This window comes from Lutra lutra, chromosome 1, assembly GCF_902655055.1.
Source record: "Lutra lutra chromosome 1, mLutLut1.2, whole genome shotgun sequence".
NCBI lineage: Eukaryota > Metazoa > Chordata > Mammalia > Carnivora > Mustelidae > Lutra > Lutra lutra.
Genome location: NC_062278.1, coordinates 213772601 through 213791637, shown reverse-complemented (window position 1 = coordinate 213791637; position 19037 = coordinate 213772601). Strand labels below are relative to the sequence as shown.

Genomic DNA, 19037 nt, shown 5'->3' with positions numbered 1-19037 from the left:
TCGCTCACTCTGGCTCGCTCCGGCCCCCCCTTACAACTCCCGCGCGCTTTTTAAGGAGGCGCCGTGGAGTTGGCGCCGGGGCGGGGGCGGGGGAAAGCGGCGGGCGGGGGAGGGGGAGGGGAGCGCCGGGGGGAGGGGAGAGGGGGCGGGCGGGGCGGGCGGGCGGCGCTCGGCCGCCCTCCAGCCATTGGGCGCGGGACCCAGACGTCCCCGGCGCCCAGCCCCCCTCTCCACGCCTCCCCAGCGCGCTCCGCTCTCGGGACCGCACTTACCGGGAACTCGCCGCCCGCGGGCCGGGCCCCTGCGCTCGCCGAGCGCCGCGGGGACCCTCGGGCTGTCGCCGCCCCCGCGCCCCAACGGCGCGCTTGGCCCCGCGCTCCGCGCCGTGGATACGGGGAGGGGGGCGCGCACGGTCTCCCCCACCCTTTACCCCCCCCCCCCGCCAGGGCCGCCCCCGCCAGGGCCGCCCCCGCCGCCGCTCGGCCTCCCGGCGCGCCGGCCCCAGCGTCTCCCTAGAGCGCCCTCTCGGCCGAGGGCTGAACGCCGAGGGGGCGCGCCGCAGATTGGGGACCCCGAATCCAGGGTCAAAGGGCAGTTTGGCGCCCCCTTCTCCTGCGGGGCGGGGTAGTGGCTGAATTCTGGCCAAACCCGGTTTTACAAGGACTCTAGGCCAGATCCTGATCAGCCTAGACGTTGGGGTCCGAAATTCTCTTTCCAAACCCCTGGGGGTATGTGGGCGGGTGACCGAAGTCGGGAACACCAACGACACTTTTTTTTAAACAAAACTTTATTGGTAATAGTTTTCAAATATGTTTACAACAGCACACTGTTCAAGAGGAAGTCGCGTCCTTCGCAGCACACAGGTTGAATTGCCCCGTGCCCACCCGGGGCCCCACCCCAGGCCTGAGAGCTCCTCCTGGATGGGGAGAAGTTATGAGAGGGACAAATATGGGGATGAATGGGGTGGTTCCCCACTTTTAAGAGAGAAAAAAGCACAAATGGGGGGGGGAGAAAGGGTGATGGACAGCTGACAGCTAAGCAGAGGAGGAGCGCCCAGGATGGGAGGAGGGGGGCAGAGGCTGCTGGGTGAATAAAACAGGCAGCCAGCCCCTCCCCAGCAACCCTGGCCTTGAACCCGGGGCCAAGAGCGGGAGGAGGGCTTTGCCTTCTTTTGCAGGGGTTGCCTTCCCAACTGAGCAGAGAGGAGGCTGGACATTAAAATCTAGCTGAGAATAAAATTAGAGTTTGAGGGGAGTGCTGGTGGGAGGAAAGACCCTGGGCTTGGGGCTCCCCTTCTATCGTTTCGGGGGACAACTCTTTTTTGGCAGGGAGGGGGCAGCTGCTATGTCTTGGCCGAAGCCCAAAGGTGAAGAAAGGTCTGTTGGGGCAGAAGGGGACAGGGGCTTCCTAAAGGGGCTGAGACCCTTCCAGGCTTGCCAGGGGAACCCCCAGGGTAGGGGGGGGGTGGACAGAGGAGCAGAGGAGATTAGCAGCTTGGGGCGGAGGTCTGAACCCCAGCTCCTTCCTTTACAAATTCAGTCTGCTTCCCAGCCTTGTTAAAATGGATTTGGGAAGGGGGAGATATGGGAAGGGTAGGGGAAGAAGGGGAGGCACTGGTGGAACTTAAATAAGATTATACTTTTTTTTTTTTTTTTAATTCTAGCAAGCAGCCCACCCAACAGGTTACTAAAATCTCTCCTTTCCAGGCATGACTGCTCTGAAGAGAAGGCTGGCCTTTCCTTCATTCGCCCTTAGTGGGTGATGCCTGTGGTTTGGGGAGGTGGGGATGGAGTTAAGTTTGGGCCCCTCTTTCCACACCCTGTCCCTGAATACACCAGCAAGACTTGGTCTGACTGGAACATAGAAACTCATTTAAAACAGGCAGAAGTGGGCTGGGTTGGGGGCTTCTGGGGAGGAGGAAGGCAAAAGCGGTGGGGAGGGGCAGGAGGGAGAGGGATTGAGGGAGAGCAGCTGGTGTTTCCATTCCTCTGAATATCTGGCTTCCTGCTCCCCCTACCCTGGAGGGTGGGGTGGGGGTGAAATTAGATGCAAGGAACTCTGGGGCCTTCTGGCTGTTCAATCCAACCCTCCCACCCCCCCACCAAAAAAAAAAAAAAAAAAAAAGAGAAAGAAAGAAAACCCATGGGGGCACAGGCACACCCCTAAAACTCAGTAAACTCCTTGCCACACTTCTCATTGATGGAGACTCGGATCTCTTCCTCCTCATAGTCGTCAAAATTACTCGTGTCCCCAGGGCCTTTAAACTTTGGTATGAAGGGAGCTTCCACCTGGACAGGGGTCAAGAACCACTCAGACCTCAGTAGTCAACATAATTATCCTTACAACAATAAATGTAAATGGACTAACATTAGTGAGATAATTTACTATGACCCAGGTCTCAGCTTAACATTAGGATGTCAACTCACCTTAACAACCTAATAATCTCATTATAGCTAGCTCACCAGAGGGATGTCTCATGCTCAAGGTCACAGAGTGGCCAAACGATCCCACTTCTAGACCCCCACGGCTCTAAGTCCCCTCAGCTGGACTGGCTCAGAGCCTGTGGCTTATTTTCAGATGTCACTTCCCTTTCCATCTCTTGACTGGTAGCCCTCCCTGGCTCATGGACTCCTCTCAAAACCCTCTGCACCTGCTGGGAAGAGGGGCGGCATGGGGAAGGAGGTGGCCCACCTTCCTCTGGTAGATGGCGATCCAGTCAGTTGTGGCAAACCACTTGTGGTTCTTGATATCGTTAACCCCATTCTTGAGGTTCCCAAAGCGTTTGGTGAGGTCCACCTGCAGCAGGTTCCGCAGCAGATCCTTCAGGTCAGAGCTGAAGTGGGATGGGAACCGCACCTGGAGAGGGGGTTAACAAGGACAGGGTGGGGGACTTGTCTGGAGTTGAGAAATCTCAGAATGCTGCCTTTGCTGCCTAACAGTCCTACTGGGTGGAGAATCTTCAAATTGAATGTGCTTTAGGATCCCATTAAAAAAGCTTGTCGGGGGGGGGGGGGGTGCCTGGGTGGCTCAGTCGGTTAAGCATCTGCCTTCAGCTCATATCATGATCCCAAGTTCCTGGGACTGAGCTCCAGGCTGGGCTCCTTGCTTACAGTGGGGAGTCTGTTTCTCACTTTCCTTCTGCCTGCTGCTCCCCCTGCTTGTGCTCTCAATCTCTGTCAAATAAATAAAATCTTGGGGGCGCCTGGGTGGCTCAGTGGGTTAAAGCCTTTGCCTTTGGCTCAGGTCATGATCCCAGGGTCCTGGGATCGAGCCCTGCATTGGGCTCTCTGCTCAGCGGGGAGCCTGCTTCCCCTTCTCTCTCTGCCTACTTCTCTGCCCACTTGTGATCTCTGTCGGTCAAATAAATAAATAAAATCTTAAAAAAAAAAAAAAAAGCTTGTTGGGGCCATGGGAGTTTGATTCAGGAGGTCTGAGAACCTGTGCCTAGCCTGTTCCTTGGCCATGCTGATGCTGTTGGACAGGGGGCCACTTTGGGAACTGCTGCTCTAAGGTAAACGCTCCGATGGTTCCCATTTCAGAGAAGAGGAGAGAGGCTCAGATGGGTTGAACAGCTTGTTTAGGGTCACACAAAGGAGTGGGACAAGGGGGCTTTCACCTTGGGTCTGCTGGACTCCAGAACTTGCATTCTTAGCTACTGCTTCCTAAGGCAGCTCTGCCAGGGTCAGGGGACTTCTGAAATATTCATGGTTATGAGAGAAATGACTGTTTTTGTTTATCCCTTTCTCCCCATAGCTAATTAGGACTCTTTCACTCTTTAAGGCTCACTTCAACTCTTCCAGAGACTTCCCCAAAGCCTTATTCTCAAGTAGTTACTGGATTTACAGCCACAAGAACGAAGTTCTAGCACTGCTCTACATCTTACACGCTGTATGACCTTGGCCATGGCCCTTAACCTCTCTGGGCCTGTGCCTGCCTCCAGTTGCACAAGGGAGAGAATACCGCGCAGGGTGCGTGGGAACTGTAAAATGCTACAAAGAAGGGAGTTATACTCATCTTCTCTTTCCTCCTCAGAATTGCCTATGGTTTTTTTTTCTTTTCCCCCACTTTGGGCCATTTTCCCTGCAATTTCTTTTCTGCCTAGTGGCACACATCTCGTCTTTCCCTTTTTAGTGACCCCACATTGCAGCTGGTTTCTTTCTCAGAGAGGCAAGCGTCTGGTTCCCCAGTTCTCGTATGGTAAGGTGAAGCTCAGAGGGGCACAGGCGCTTGCCCGAGGTTTAAAGTCAATGGGTGGCTGAGCTGGGACTTGGAGCCAGGTTGACGCCCCCAGGCTGAGCTGGGACCTGCTTCCACTAATTCCCGGGCTAGGTGGAAGGATGGCTGAGTCCTCCCAGCAAGGTGGTGAGCTGAGGGCAGAGGTCGGGTTCCCACCCTGTCCCAAGCCCTTGGGGCCTGTGATGATGCTCTCCACACCTGAGCTTCATCACTCCTTCCAAGTGCTGGGGTACAGCGAAGGGGGTGCGTTGTGTGGCAGTGAGCACATCTGTGCTCTGTGACAGCTCTGCTGCCCTGACCTGCACTCCGAGAGTCAGCAAGTCTGCATCTGGGAAAGAAGACATGGGCCGCATCCCCTAAGTGACCCTGAAGGGCCCCGAGTGGCACCCAGGAACTGCACATGGTTGCTTTTCTGCTGTGAAACTTGTGAAAACTCATGCTCAGTGGGATGACTGGAGACAAGCAGAGCTTCCGGTCAGGCAGGGGAAGGTGTTAGGGTGGGGCTTGGGGTTCTGGAAGCTCTGGAAATAGCAGCAGCATGGGTCTAGGATTAGGCAGGGAGGTTGTGTGAGGTGCTGGCCTGCTCGTGTGGCTGGTGCACCCAGCTTCACTGCTTGGCCTAACTTAATGAACTTCTAGATTGTTCTGACACTATATGCAGGGCTCCATGGTGAGCAGAACTGGTGGGGAACAGTCTGTCCGGGGGCTTAGCCCCCGTATCCAGGCCTCACCTTCCCAGAGACAATCTTCTCATAGATCTGGATGGGCTGGTCAGCGAAGAAGGGCGGGTAGCCAGCAGCCATCTCGTAGATGAGAACCCCTAGGGCCCACCAGTCCACAGCCTTGTTGTAGCCCTAGAGTGAGAGGGGTGTACGGTGTGAGGAGGGCAAGGAGGGGGTGCAGGCAGAGCAGGCCTCAAGGCAGGGGGATGGACAGGGAGGTGCCTACTTTGCTCAAGATGATCTCCGGGGCCAGGTACTCAGGGGTCCCGCATAAGGTCCAGGTGCGGCCTTTTACACGCTTGGCGAAACCGAAGTCTGTCACCTGCGGGCACAAGAACGGGCTGTTGGCCAGGAAGTGGGGAGGGATGGGGAAGATCCAGCCCAAGGCCACCTGGGTCCGCCCCTTGCGCGTCCTGGTGGGCACCTGGATGTAGCCCTGCTGGTCAATGAGGAGGTTCTCCGGCTTCAGGTCCCGGTAGATGAGGTCAAGTGAGTGCAGGTACTCGAAGGTCAGGACGATCTGGGCCGCGTAGAAGCGGGCATGCGGTTCACTTGTGGGGACAATTGGGGAGAGGACAGGTGAGTGTGGGTGGTTATGCCCAGCATGACCCGCCCACCGCCAAATGATCTAGAGCTGCCCCAAATACATAAGCAGAGCAGACTTCTTCGAACAGGGCCCCACATGGGAAAGAGCCGCATGTCCAGCAACAGAGGAACACAACCAGAGTGCGGTAGCTTCGCACACTGGGATGGCACCCACCGCCACCACCAGGACAAACGATGAATACAGTTAACGACGTGGCTAGAGATCAAGATGATTATGTGAGCAAGAGAAGAAAGGAACAGAAGAATGTGAACGGTGTGATTTCCATTTATACCCAGTCCAAACCCAGACCAAACACATTTATGGTGTTTGAAACCAGAAAGGACAACTGCTTTCTTCAGGGCGGCAATATGCCAAGAAAGGGCTTCAAGGGAATTTTCTGGGGTGAAGGAAATGTTTTCTATGGTATTTTGGGTGGTGGTTTCACAAGTGTATGTGACTGTCAAAACACTGAATACCTGTGCATTCTGTTGTATGTAAAGCGCTTATCTATATAACTAAGGAAAAAGATAGCATTAATTTTATAACTGCCAACTTAAACAGGGAGCCCTAAGTCACTGTGTTGCTTCTGTTTTGTGGGGGCTGAGAAACCACATATTCCTCAGCTCAGGGGCAACAAGAACCTGGACAGACCTGGAGAGCCCACTTCACACCCCCAGATGGCTTGGTCATGTGACAACACCTGTGCGCCCACCTGGCCCCACCTGGCCAGCTCACCTGAACCTTCCGATCCGCCGCAGGTGCGAGAACATCTCCCCGCCAGGCACATACTCCATGACCATGTATAAATTCGAGTTGTCCTATGGGAAACAGCTGCTGATCAGGGCCCAGTCCAAAAGCCTGGTGCCCTTACGTGGTGGGTGTTCCAAAATAATGGGACAACAATAATCTTGGCTCCCATATGAAGCCCGTTTGGAGTTCCAGGCGCTGTTCTCCCTGAGCCTCCCCTCTTATTTCCTTCTGCCCCATGAAGAAGGGGCAGCAGGTATCCTGCTTACAGGGGGTGAAGGTGAGGGCCGGCAGGTGGGGTGTAAGGGGCCCAGCCAGTGTGCCTGGGCTGGGGAGAGGACTCCATGGTGCCTCACATCTGAAACTGTCTTGCCCAAAGCTTGAGGTCACAGTTTTGTCACCTGTAAAACGGGCCCAGGATGGGCTACAGAATTTGTGGGGCCCCAGAATAAAAATGTGAAGCCCCTTGTTAAAAAAAATTATGACAAATTTTAAGAAGGTAGCAGCAGAGGTTTAAACCACACATGGGGGTCTGTCTGGATCTCAGGCCTTGAATAGCTTTTCCCAGATCCTGTTGTCACAGCTTAGGACAACACCCAAAATAGCTCACGGAGGGCTCTCACTTTGTGCTCGGAATGGTCATGCCCACCCCATCAGGTGGGGAGTGCTGTGATCCCCACTTTATAGACAAGGAAACAGATTCAGGGCAGGGAGGTCCTGCGCCAATGTTACACAGCCTGGAGGTGCACAGAACTGGGGTTTGAGTCCAGGCTGCATGGGGAGTTTGGGTTGCAGGTGGGCGTCAGGTGCTTGCTGTCGAACGGGGAGCTGGTTTGAAGGGACGTCAGCCAGGTTTGCAGGCTAGAAGCTGGTGGGCCCAGGAGCTGGACGTGGGTCTACCAGAGTCTCAGGCTGACTCCTGCCCCCTAGCAGCCCTCCTCTGGGGCTCTCCTTCTTTCCCGTTAGTGGACCTGCCTTGCCCTCAGCCCCCATCCTAGCTCTGGGAGCCCCAAGGCTATACCACTTAGCAGGGGCCCCGGCCCCTGGGACCCCACCTTGAAGGAGAACTCGAGTTTGACGAGGAACGGGAAGTTGACCGCCTGCAGGATACGCTTCTCATTCAGGGTGTGCTCGATCTGTTTCAGCTTCACCACCTGTGGGGGTGGGAAGGGAGGGCAGAGAGGGTCTGAGAAGGTCCTCTTCCTCCCCTATGCCCAGAAGTAGGGGTGCCTGGGCTGGGTCCTTTGAGTGCCCACAGCCTGTAGAGCCTGGGGCTGGATGCACAGTGAGGACACACTGAGAAGGCAGAGGCTGCCTGTCCCTGCATGGCAGGCAGTTCAGGGCAAGAACACGAGTCACCAAGCCTCATGGCCCAGAGGGGTCAGAGCCATGGTGTGGGAAGCTTGGGGCCTGTGGATACCCAGATAAGAGGCCTGGTAAAGTCAGGGGGATGAGGGAGTCAGAGAAGGCTTCCTGGAGGAAGGGGCAGCTAAGCTGAAACCGAAAAGACAAGCGAGAGTGATACCTAAGAGATGTTTAGAAACACTTTGCCTGTATCCAGAGCACCCTCCCCACACCCACTCAAACCCCAGGCTGATTCTGCCTCAGCTGTCCCCAGCAGGCACTTTACACATAATGCCAAGAGCCCTAAGGGGTATGTGCTCTGAGCATGGGATTTTGGCAGATGCAGAGAACGGAAGTGACTTGCCCAAGGTCAACCACTGCTAATCTGGGTCAGGCCTGCATGTCACCTGCAGGCAGGCTGGCCCCTCGGTCAGCTCTGATCTGCTGTGCCACAGGGCTCCTCCTGCTTTGCTCACAGCTGTGAGCTACAGGTCCACACCTGCACTGTCTGGTGAGTCTGTACTACCACATATGGATGTTGAGCACCTGAGAGGTGGCTAGGTGCCTGGTGAGCTGAGTTTAAAATTTTAAGTTTCTAAAATGAAAAAAAAATTTTTTTAAAAATTTGTTGGGGAGAGAGAGAGAGAGCGAGCGCGCGCGCGCACAAGCAGACAAAGTGGCAGGCAGAGGCAGAGAGAGAAGCAGGCTCCCCAACTGAGCAAGGAGCCCGATTCAGGACTCGATCCCAGGACCCTGAGTTCATGACCTGAGCAGAAGGCAGCGGCCTAACTGACTGAGCCACCCAGGCGTCCCTGAAATTTTTTTTTTCTAAAGATTTTATTTATTTCTTTCTTTGACAGAGAGAGACATAGCAAGAGAGGGAACACAAGCAGAGGGAGAGGTAGGCAAAGGGAGAAGCAGGCTTCCCACCGAGCAGGGAGCCTCATGTGGGGCTCAATCCCAGGACCATGGGATCATGACCTGAGCCGAAGGCAGATGCTTAATGACTAAGCCAGCCAGGCGCCCCTAAAATGAAAATTTAAAAAGGGACACTCGAGGCCAGTTACTGGGTGACCGTTAAGCCTGACCGGAACAATGCGGGCTATGTGAATTTGCTTTTCCAACCTCTCTGTTTTTTCTTGTTTTCTAGTGAAAACTGAACACCTGACCAGAGATGTAAGTGTAAAATACACGCTGGATTCTGAAGACTTAATACAGATTAAAAAAAAATGAGATGTCTCATTAATGGTATTTTTGCATTGGTTACATACATTGAAATTTTAATATTGTAAATATACTGGCTTAACTAGAGCACATTTCTGAAATTAATTCTGTTTCTTCTTACTTTTTAAAGGGGGGGATTCTACAAAATTTAAAAAATACAAGGCGCCTGGGTGGCTCAGTGGGTTAAAGCCTCTGCCTTCGACTCAGGTCATGATCCCGGGGTCCTAGGATCGAGCCCCACATCAGGCTCTCTGCTGCTTAGCAGGGAACCCGCTTCCTCCTCTCTCTCTGCCTGCCTCTCTGCCTACTTGTGATCTCTGTCAAATAAATAAATAAAATCTTAAAAAAAAAAAAAGGACTGAAAAAAAAAACCCCAAACCATATACAGCTTGTATTACATTTCTATTAAAGAGTGCTACCCAACAGTAGTGCCTGGCATAGAGTAGGGTCTCAAAAATATTTACAGAAATAAGGCCTATGGGGTGCCTGGGTGGCTCCGTCAGTTGAGCGTCTGCCTTTGGCTCGGGTCATGATCCCAGGGTCTTGGGATGGAGTCCTGCATCAGGATCCCTGCTCGGTGGGGAGTCTGTTTCTTCCTCTCCCTCTGACCCTCCTACCCACTTGTACCCCCTCTCTCTGTCTCGAATAAATAAATAGAATCTTAAAAAAAAAAAAAAAAAGTCTGTGTGGGGCACCTGGGCTCAGTTGGTTAAGCCATGACGACTCCAGTCATGATTCCAGAGTCCTGGGATCACGCCCTGCACTGAGCCCCACCTTGGGCTCCCTGCTCAGCGGGGAGTCTGCTTCTCCCTCTCCCTCTGCTCCTTCCACTCCCTCACCCCTGCTTGTGCTCTCTCTTGCTATCTCGCTAATAAATAAATTTAAAAAGAAAGAAAAAGGAAGGAAGGAAGAAAGAAAAGATGGAAGTAAGGTCTGTGTAAATACAATAATTTCCCCAGGAAGACTTCTGGCTTCCTTGGTTCAGGGTAGGTGTTTGAACCCATGTTCACTGCCTGGACTCCCATGAATGGCTGGTCTGGAGGGGAAGCTTCATGAAGGCAGCATGGGCGCCTCTAGCCCTTGGGTCTGGCACATTAGGAAGGCTCAGGAAACAGTGAATGACAGACAGGAAGACTGCTCAGGCAGTGGGAACAGTCTGAAGGAAGGCCTGGTGGGTGGACGGTGGCCCCCGGGATGGGCCGTGCTTACCTTCTGTTTGTCAAGGATCTTCATGGCAAAGTGGTTCCCGGTCTCCTTGTGCTTCACCAGCATCACCCGCCCAAAGGAGCCTGTGCCGAGGGTCTTGATTCGTTCAAACTGATCCAAATGGGCTGTATTCTGTGGGCGGAGGGGTTGCGAGGGTCAGGGACCCTCTCCAAGTGGGGGCAAGGCCAAGGTCCAGGGCCCCCTCTGCCACCAGCAGAGGGGGCCCTGGGGAGCAGGTAGAGTGATGGGGGTGAGGACAGGGGGCGGAAAAACAAGATGGCGAAGGACACATTCCTTAAGGCGGGTGGCAGGAGCCAGATCCGGCCCTGGACCGCGGCCCAGGAACTGCTGGCAGCTGCATGGGGGGCAGGGGCCACCAGGTGGAAGGGGGTGGTGGGGTGGGGGTGCGTGGCAGTGGGTGATTGGGTGCCTCTGCCCAGGAGCCCCCACTGGCATCTAGGGGGCAAATGGGGTCAGGTCTGGAGCCCTCCACAGGGCCTGAAAAATCTTCACCATGTGAGAGGGACACAGCCGGAGGGTAGGGGGCGGTCAGCTCTCCCCTCTAAGGCTCTGCATCCCAGGTGCTTACCTGAGCAGGATTTTCCCATTTTTTAAGAAAATCTTCTTTGGCTTTGGCTAAGAACTCTTTCACTGAAAGGAAAAGAGAGAGCATTGGTTAGAGACCCCATCTGGTCGGGGTGGGCTGAGGCCATTCCTGGGGAGACGCTCATTTGTGCAAAGTCGGGTGTAGCTCTCTCAACCCAGAGACTGGCCTTATCCCAGCAGCTTCAGGTGCCCCGGCTGAGCTGGAGGGCAGCTTTGGGGGATCCTGATCTGGGATGGGGCCTGCCTTTACTCAGAGAAGTGGGATACAGACTCAACTCTGTCCCGAATGGGGTACAAGGTGACTCAGGGGTTACTCTTAGGGGTACAGAGAGTGACGCCCAGGCCAGCCCACCCCCACTCGCTCCAGTTCTGACCGACATTCCACGGCCAGGGCCGACGCCAGCCAAGATATTTATAGCCTGGGGATTTGGCTGCTCCTCCAGTCCCTTCTCTGGGGAGGCCGGGCCCTGGGTGGAGGCCTCTGGGGCTCGGGTAGCAAGCGCCCTTGGGGGGCTCAGCTGTTGCCTTGGCCCCCAGCTGGCCCCGTTCCTGCCTTTGCCAGTCCAGGGGAACTTCCTCTGAGCTGGTTCAAGGGGAGCCTTGCCCGATGCCCATACCCTATGGGCCCTTCAGCACCCCAAGGTGAACATCACCATCCAGCTAACAGTGAAGACCTCCTGGTGTATTCTGGGCCTGCTCACTTGGTTCGCCTACCAACTTTCCTTTTATTCATCCTTCCCATTTAAAGCCCTAGGAAACTGAGGCTGGAAAACAGGCCTTCTTGCCAAAGCCGAGAAGGAGCCCAGTAACGCAGTTAAGGGCTGGAACACTGGGACAAGATCAAGTTCAAATCCCGGTCTGGTCTCTGATGAGCTGTGGAACCTTAGGCAACTGACCTGACCTCAGTTTTCCTCATCTGGAAAGTGGGGATAATACTAGTAACGCCCTGGTAGGGTGGTTGTGAGGAATGAATGAATTAATCTTGGCAAAAAGGGTTGGACAGTGGCTGGTATGGGGTTAATGCCATATAAATGGCAATTACTGATTTTGCTCTTAAGTACTTAAAAAAATCGAGGTATGAAATATGGGGGGGGGGGGGTTTGCACTGGCCTCTCAAACTTTAAATGTACAGCCTGGTGGATTCTCACATTACAGACCCATCCTTGTAACCACCCCCTGGGGCCAGACACGCTCTTCAGGGACCCTTCCTGTGTGCCAGTCCTTTGCTGAATGCTCTCTGTGCTTGATTCCTACCCTGATGGGTCAGACCTGCTGTTCCTCTCCTTGTACAGATGGGAAGACTGACCAGGCCCGAGGTGGCCTGCCGGACCTCACTGCCCACAAGACTCAGTGTTTCGCTGTTGCTGGATAGCAGTGCACCAGGGTGGCCCACAGACTGAGCTGTCTTCTACCTCCTGATGTTCCTGCAACACCTGCTACCCTGAGGGGTTGTGTAGGCTTGCTCTCAGGCCTTGTCTGTTACCTGCCTGGACTACCCAGACATAGCGCCAGGAATCCCACACAGCCTCAGGGGTGGCTGCCACTCCCACCGTCCCCAAGACTCCCTTCAGCGTTTGGAGGGATGAGCCTTCCCTGGGGTTGCAGGAGTGGCAGATGGAGGAGAGACTGTTGGTCAGGAAAACCCTCAAATGGGTGACTGGGCAGACAGGGGGCAGTCAAGGAACGGCCACGAGTCCTAGGCTGGTGCCTGGCTGGGCCGTCCGTCCGCTGCTTGAGACCTGAGCCTGGGGGCTGCACCAAGTCCAATGCTTTCACCTGCACAATCTCTTCTGACGAAGAACACCTTCCTTGGAAACCTCCAAACATACACACTGAATTCTGGATGAAGGTGGCGGGGGAGAGGGTACCCTTCACCTTTGGGTACCTTTGCCTGCCCAAGAGGGCGAAGAAAGGGATGTGGGAAGAATCCAGGAAAATGCCTGGTCCTGCTTCCCTGTTTGCTCTCAGCCATTCCTGAGAATTACCATATTCTGCTTTTTCCTGACTCAGTGGGCCTGCCTCTGGCTGTCTGCTGGTTCCCCACTGAGAGGCTCCATGGGAGCCTTGGTCCTAGTACAGCTCTTCTCTAGACTCTCAAAGAACTAAAGGGCCCAGACTGTGTCCCCTCTGGTGCCACTGGCTTGCCAGATTTGGGCACAGTGGGGAGGGGAGAGGATGGTGCCAGGAGTATGCAGATAAAGAGGGATAATAATTGGGGAACCCCAGCCAGGAGCCCCCATACTCACCTCTGCTTCCTACCTCTTCCAGCAGAGGGTGCAATGGGGGGGTGGAGAGGGATAGGGTGATCTGAGACCCATCAAGCCCTGGTCAGGGAGGCTCAGGGTGCTGGCTGCAGCTGCGGCTTAGGTACCCAGAAGGTGCGGTGCAGATAACCCAGGAAACGGATAGTCAGGTGGGCCCAGAGGAGCAGCTGCAGCCACAGCTGGAAGGTGGTCTCCGAGTCACTGCCCTGGCCACTGACTGACCCCACATCCATCCCAGGCTGCCCTGAGCTCTCCCTGGAACCTTCCCTTTGCGGGGAAATGAGGAATACGCAAAGCCTCTGAGCTGGCTTCCTCTGGAGGGCCTCAGGGGACCAGGGAGGAGGAGCTGGTTGCCAGGGAAGCATTTAAAGGTGCCTGCTCCCAGCTGGCCAGGGTTCGCAAAGGCCCTCCTTGGCAGAAGGCAGTGGGAAGATTCTCCTGAGGGTGTCCCTTCTGGCTGGCCTGGCTGCCCCAGGGGTGGAGTGCTAAAGCTAACTTCCTGTTCCAGGGACTTCAGTGCTCCCAAGACGCCAGGTCCTGCCTTCCTCAGTGGGTGCTGAACTACCCAACGGATGGCACCAATGTGCCCAGGGCAGTGCTCACTGGGCAGAGGGGAAGGAGTTAAGGTTCAGGCCCAGGCAGCAGCAACGGGCTCCCTGGGGGGCCAAAGAAGCCCCAGAGCCCAGTTAATTAGCTGAAAGAGCGGATGGAAGAGAAAGGCGTGATGGGGGGGCAGACACAAGAGCCACCCTATCTCCTCCCCTAAGTCCTCTTTGAATCGGGAGCCCCCAAATCCTGGTGCCCCAAGAGAAAAATGGGTATATCTGGATTTATCTTGCTCCTGTGTGGGGGCAGAGAGGGGACTGACATCGCGGGATGTCCTTGGCCTGTCAAACCTTGCCCTGTGCTTGGCTTTGCTTTCAGCCACGAAAGTCCAACTGGAAACGAAGGACTAAACCTAGGAGTGGGGGAGGGGGAGGCAGCCTTGACCATCTTCCTCCTTCTTTCCACATCCCTAATAAAGTGGAGGGTCAGTGGAAGCTTCTCTGAAAGTGCCCAGCACCCGTGGCCCCTCCTGACAACAGGAAGTGGCAGAGAAGGGAAACCCAGCCAGCTGCTGGCTTATGAAACTCGCACCCCTGCCATGTCTCCTATGGGGGATGGAGGGTGGTTCCCAGCCTCCACTCTGGTCTGGATTCTATTTGGGCTAACAGAAGGAACCTCAGACACCCGTCCAAAAGCCAGAGCCACAGCAGGAGGCAGGAGCCCAGCCTCAGACACTGCAGACAACAATCCCAGCAACACTCAGCCCTCTGAAACCTGTTTGGGACATGGATGAATGGGACCCCTCTTCTGGACTGGATCACTCCCCAGCCGGATGGACCCCCATTCTGTACTGAACCATCATCCATTATGACCTGGACTCCACCACTGAGCTGAATCAACCCCCAGTCTGAGCTTAACACACACTGGGCTGGACCACTCCACTGCCTCTGTCTGAGCTGGAACCCCATATGGCATATGGGGTTTAGAATATGGCAGCACATATTCTAAAATTGAGCTGGGCCCCGCTCTGGGTGGACCATCCCTCCTTGGCTGGACAGGGCCGCCCATACGTCTTCTCTTCCCCAGGCCCCCATGTTCAGGGTGGTTAGTCAGGAAGGGGTTTCCAGGGCCAGCCAAGGGTCTACAGACTCTTCCTCTCTACCTATTCCTGAAACTCCACTGTAGCCCTTCCCTGGCTTGAGGGGCATAGAGTGCCTGGGAAGTTGCTATAGTAACAGGGCTCATCCTCACCATCGTTGGGGTTGGAAGCCATCACTCAGTCTTCCTCTCAGGGCACCAGGACTACGGTGGCTGGGAAGGTTCATGAGACCTGCTGTACCAGCTTGGCTGCCCCATCCCCAATACTCTGTCTGTAAGGGGAGGTAGGGAGTTGTGGGGTGGTGGGAGGAAGGGAAACCCAACTTAGGGACCAATGGGTGCAGGGGAGGGATAGACAGGACCCTCAAGGTTCTGGAGGCCTTACTGGGCTAAGGGAAAAGCTGCCTCGGCAGGACCCTCTTGGGCACCCATACAACTGCCGGTGCACAGAAGGCGCTTGCTGCTCTGAGATAGGCTTCTGTGGGATGTCAGAGGGCCGCCATTCTTCCCATCCAGAGGCCTCTTGGGGGCACTTCTCACAGAGCCTGGATCTGCTTGTCCCTGGGACCTGGAGGGGGATCTGGGGGTTCCCTCTTGCCAGCCCCGCCCCTTCTGTGGGCCAGCTCCCAGGGGTGCCTTTGGCCAGTGCCAGTCAAGGCCTGAGCTCCACTTGGCCGCCTGTCCCTGGGCCTCTTGGGAGGCCTTCTCTTGGTTCTCCAGCTTCCTCAGAGCCCAGGGCTTGGTCTTTTTAATATGCTCCTTAGCATCTTCCCCGGACCCCTGCCAATGGCTTTGGCATCTTTGGCTTATGATGTCTCCCACCCCACCCCAGGCTTGTTCTAGATCCCTGCTCTCCTGGGAGGAAACTGACACCGTCTCCTGCCATGCAGACAGGAGCCTGGGGGGCTGAGGGGTGTCTGACTGGTGCCTCCTATGGCTTGGGCATTTTCCTGACCCAGGTCAGGCTAGCAACTGGCAGATGAAATTCAGGTGCCCCCTACAGGCTGGCCTGGCTACTGCCCCCACCCCCACCCCACCCCCACCGCACCCTGGTGACAAGAGGGCATATTTTGTCTAATTTCATTCTTTTGGACTCAGAGCGTCAAAGCAAAAAGGGGCTTCCTTTCTCATCTATTTCCTTTTCTAAGAGCCCCTGTAAGCCTCTGGAAGGACGTACAGCTTGGGGGCATTTCCTGAAGTGTGACATGGGTCCCCCTGGCAGGGCACAAAATGATTTTAGGAAGTTTCACTTTTCCAGTTTACATTGTATTTTAATGGGTACCAGAGAGAATATGACCAGCAGAACAATCTCCTGATTTCATTTATATTATTGCTTAGGACAGATCAAACTTTACATCTGAACCAAAGTGGGTCAAAACTTTATTATTTTAAATTAAGAAAATATAAGTGAATAGAATAAAAATCAAGGAGGCAGCCTGAGAATGTCTGGGTCTGGAAATTCTGGGGTCTAGGAAGTTAGCTGATAAGCGGATCTGGATGCAAATCCTGCCTCTTTGACATCATCTATATCAAACTCAAGACAGCGTGTTTGGAAAATTCGGAGAAAATTGTTATGAGAATCATTCCAGCAGATCGATCTATGGGGACCATTTAGCCTGGCACATCCCAGATGCCTAGTAAACAGTAGCTCTGTTTCATCATGATAGTCCACTTCTGGGTGTCTGGCCTGCCTGCTCTCCTAGTGAATTAGCGGTTCCTTCCAGAGCCTCTCTGATCCTCCGGAATCCTTTTCCCTGTGCGGCTTTCTACCCCACTATGCATGTGTTTGATATGCCTTGAAAGTTTTCCAGGACAATGTCATCTTCCCAACTTTCAACTGAGCTACCGCAGTATATAGCAATTTGCCTCCACCTTCCACCTCCCAGCCAGCCTCACCTGCTGGGGGCTCCAGCCCCTCCCCCTCTGCCTAGTCCCCTCCACGCTTATGCCCAGACCTTTTTTGGTCACTACCCACCTGCTACTCTGTCATCAAGTGCTCAGCTACAGGCACTTGCCTCCCTGTCCCCCGCCCATCGGTGACATGTCAGGCCTTTCCATGGCTGCTTGGTGATTCTGAGTTCTGCCATTTGAATCCGTGTGGAAATAAAGTTCCCTAGGTATTGTGCCTGCATCCTTCTGGGACGGGGCATTCGAAGGACTCAGATGCTGGGGTCTGAGATCAGAAATTGGGAAGGGCGATTTGGACACGGCCTCCCTTTCAGCTCTGACTATTTCTGGGTAACTGGAAGGGGATCCTAGCTCAGGTCCAGCTATAGGTCTGGAGTGATGACAATTTAAGAGCTGGGAGAACTGAGGAAGGCGCTGAGGCCATTTCTGAAGGCATTTCCAGATACAGAGTCTCTCTGGCTGGAAAAGGCTAACACCAACATAATTTGGGGGCTGAGGGGGAAACAGGCCTCTCTCTGGCTGAGCCCTGGGAATGATCAGAATCTATTTGTCCCTTGGCAAGGCAAGTCATTAGATGTCAGTCGCTACTCTCTTCAACTGTCATGCATCAAGTCCCCTCTCTCACCATCCCAGCTCAAGTTGAATGAGCCCTGCTAAACCCAGACACTTCATACCCCACTTTTCATCCTGGGCCAGGAGAGGGTGAAGAAGCCCTGGGGACTGCGTGAAAGACGGAGCCTCAGTTGTGATAGGACCATTTATTTAGGGGCACTTCAAGAAGCCTAGAGCTCACTGCATATCAGGAGACGGGAAGGAGCTCTGTTGCCGCCCCCCTCACCCCACCCCCAAACCCAGGAAAGAAGATGCAACGAATCCCAGCAAGACGGGCTCAAACTTGGCTTTGGTAGCACTGAAGCAGTTCTCTAGGTTCATAAACAGTCTGCTACCTCAGTCAGGGGCAGACGCTTGCTTGGAGGAGGGAACACAAGCAGAGAAGCAGAGTGACTGAGTGACAAAATGAGAGAGGGGCAGAGGGACCCAGAAAGATCCTGTCCCCCATGCCAAGTGACACAGAAGGGAAAAACAATGCTGGAGGTGGCTCTGGGAAATGCTTAAGGGGGGCAGCGTGGGTTTGGAGGGGGGCTGTGATAAGGTGAAAAGGGGAAGGGCAGGAGAAAGATGGCGGGGGCTGGAGGGGGGAGGGGTGTGGTCACTAAGTGGCCAAGGTCCCTGCGGGGTGGAGGCAGACCCCATAGCACTCCCAAGCTGGAAGAAACCTGGGTCGGGGTCTGGCAGTGGGTTCCATCAGTGGGAGAGGTGAGTGAGGAAGTGGAGGGATTAGAATCTGGGAAGAGGGGGCAGGAAAGGAGGGGGTGGGGTGGTGACAAGGCCCCATGTGGGGCCCCAGCGGTCATACGTGCCTTGGTTGGCAGTGACAGCTGGGTGGGGGGGGCACAGTCTTTGCCGTGGGGGGTGGCCTTTGGCAAGGGGGCCCCTACGGGGGTCTTCTGCGGGCCCTGGGACCCAACCTTGGACAGGCAGGGGTAAGGGGCGCTGGGAGGGGATGAGTAGAGAGAAATAGAGGGGGGCGCGTAGAGGGAGGGGCCAGGCGGTGATGGACAGGCCGGGGGCTGGCAGCGCGGGGCCAGAATCGGGGTCATGGCCCGGGCACTCACCGCTCTCCTGCTCGCTGCCCTTCTTGGCGGCTGCGGCGTTGCCCATCGCGGCGACGGCGGCCGGGGCCGGTCCCGGAGCTGCGGCGCGGCGGGTGCTGGCGGCGGCCGGCGGCCCAGGAGCGCGCTGGGCGGCGGCGGCGGCCCCTCGGGTTGGCTGCGCTGGCTGCGGCGCCGCGACCCCCGCCCAGCCCCTGCTTCCCGCGTCTCTCCGCGCCCGCCCGCCCGGGAACCTCAGCCCAAGTCCGCTGCTGCTGTCCGTGACGCCCCCGCAGCCCGCCGATCATTGGCCTAGGCCGTCCTGAGTGACGGCGCCACGCCGCCGCCCATTGGTCCTCCGCAATCCTCCCGAGCTGCGATAGGCCCTCGGCTTCGTGACGCGCGCCGCGGACGCCCGGCCACTCGCGAGCTCGCGAGGCCTCAGCTGGGCGGGCCGGCGCACCTGACTGGCCAAGATTCGCGACAGGGCCCGTGGCCCGCCCAGCGAGGCCGCCAATTGGCGGAGGCGCGCTGTCCGGCAAACCCCCCGTAGAACATTCAGTGTCAATCCCGGGGTGAGAGGGCGGGGCGGAGATGCAGCCTACGGCTCGGGCCGGCCGGGCGGGGCGGCAGAAGCTGGCGGGTGGCCGCGCCGCGCTCCGAGGCCCAGGAGGCGGTCCAGGCGGGCGTCCGCCTGGCCCCGTACGCGCCGCAGTCCCCCGCCTCCGCTCAGTGCGGCAGCGGCTGCCGGCCAGCCAAGGTTGGCGCCAGGGCCTCCCTACCACCCTCCCGGCGCAGCCGCCGTCCACCTGCCAGTGGGGGAGGGGCGCGGCGGGCGCCTCCGGTCAGAGGTCGCCAGGCCGCAGGCAGTCGTCATTCATAAGGCCTGACGCAGGAC

General features: G+C 56.0%; 1 protein-coding gene across 2 annotated transcripts; it reads right to left on the bottom strand.

The window, feature by feature from the left end:
• Positions 1-1564: 1564 nt before the first annotated feature.
• PRKACA (protein kinase cAMP-activated catalytic subunit alpha) lies at positions 1565-18419 on the bottom strand. 2 transcript variants are annotated; one of them, XM_047700393.1, is made up of 10 exons: positions 18164-18419; positions 10655-10716; positions 10069-10197; positions 7347-7445; positions 6280-6362; positions 5383-5509; positions 5185-5280; positions 4968-5090; positions 2692-2856; positions 1565-2288 (listed from the first exon to the last, which is right to left on the bottom strand). In XM_047700393.1, the coding sequence occupies exons 1-10, from the start codon at positions 18207-18209 to the stop codon at positions 2163-2165; spliced, it is 1056 nt and encodes a 351-aa protein (XP_047556349.1). In that variant the 5' UTR covers positions 18210-18419; the 3' UTR covers positions 1565-2162. The 2 variants fall into 2 exon arrangements, with proteins under 2 accessions (XP_047556349.1, XP_047556339.1); XM_047700383.1 differs by lacking the exon at positions 18164-18419 and adding an exon at positions 14733-14769.
• Between the last annotated feature and the right edge of the window lie 618 nt (positions 18420-19037).

What these genes read in the sequence shown, in the direction of transcription:
- PRKACA (XM_047700393.1), bottom strand. Translation starts at nt 18,209, where the DNA reads ATGGGCAACGCCGCAGCCGCCAAGAAGGGCAGCGAGCAGGAGAGCG. An exon ending in CGGCGGATCGGAAGGTTCAG is followed by an intron (nt 5,510 to 6,279) that starts GTGAGCTGGCCA and finishes TGTCCCCACAAG; the next exon opens with TGAACCGCATGCCCGCTTCT. An exon ending in ACCAGCAGGGCTACATCCAG is followed by an intron (nt 5,281 to 5,382) that starts GTGCCCACCAGG and finishes TTGTGCCCGCAG; the next exon opens with GTGACAGACTTCGGTTTCGC.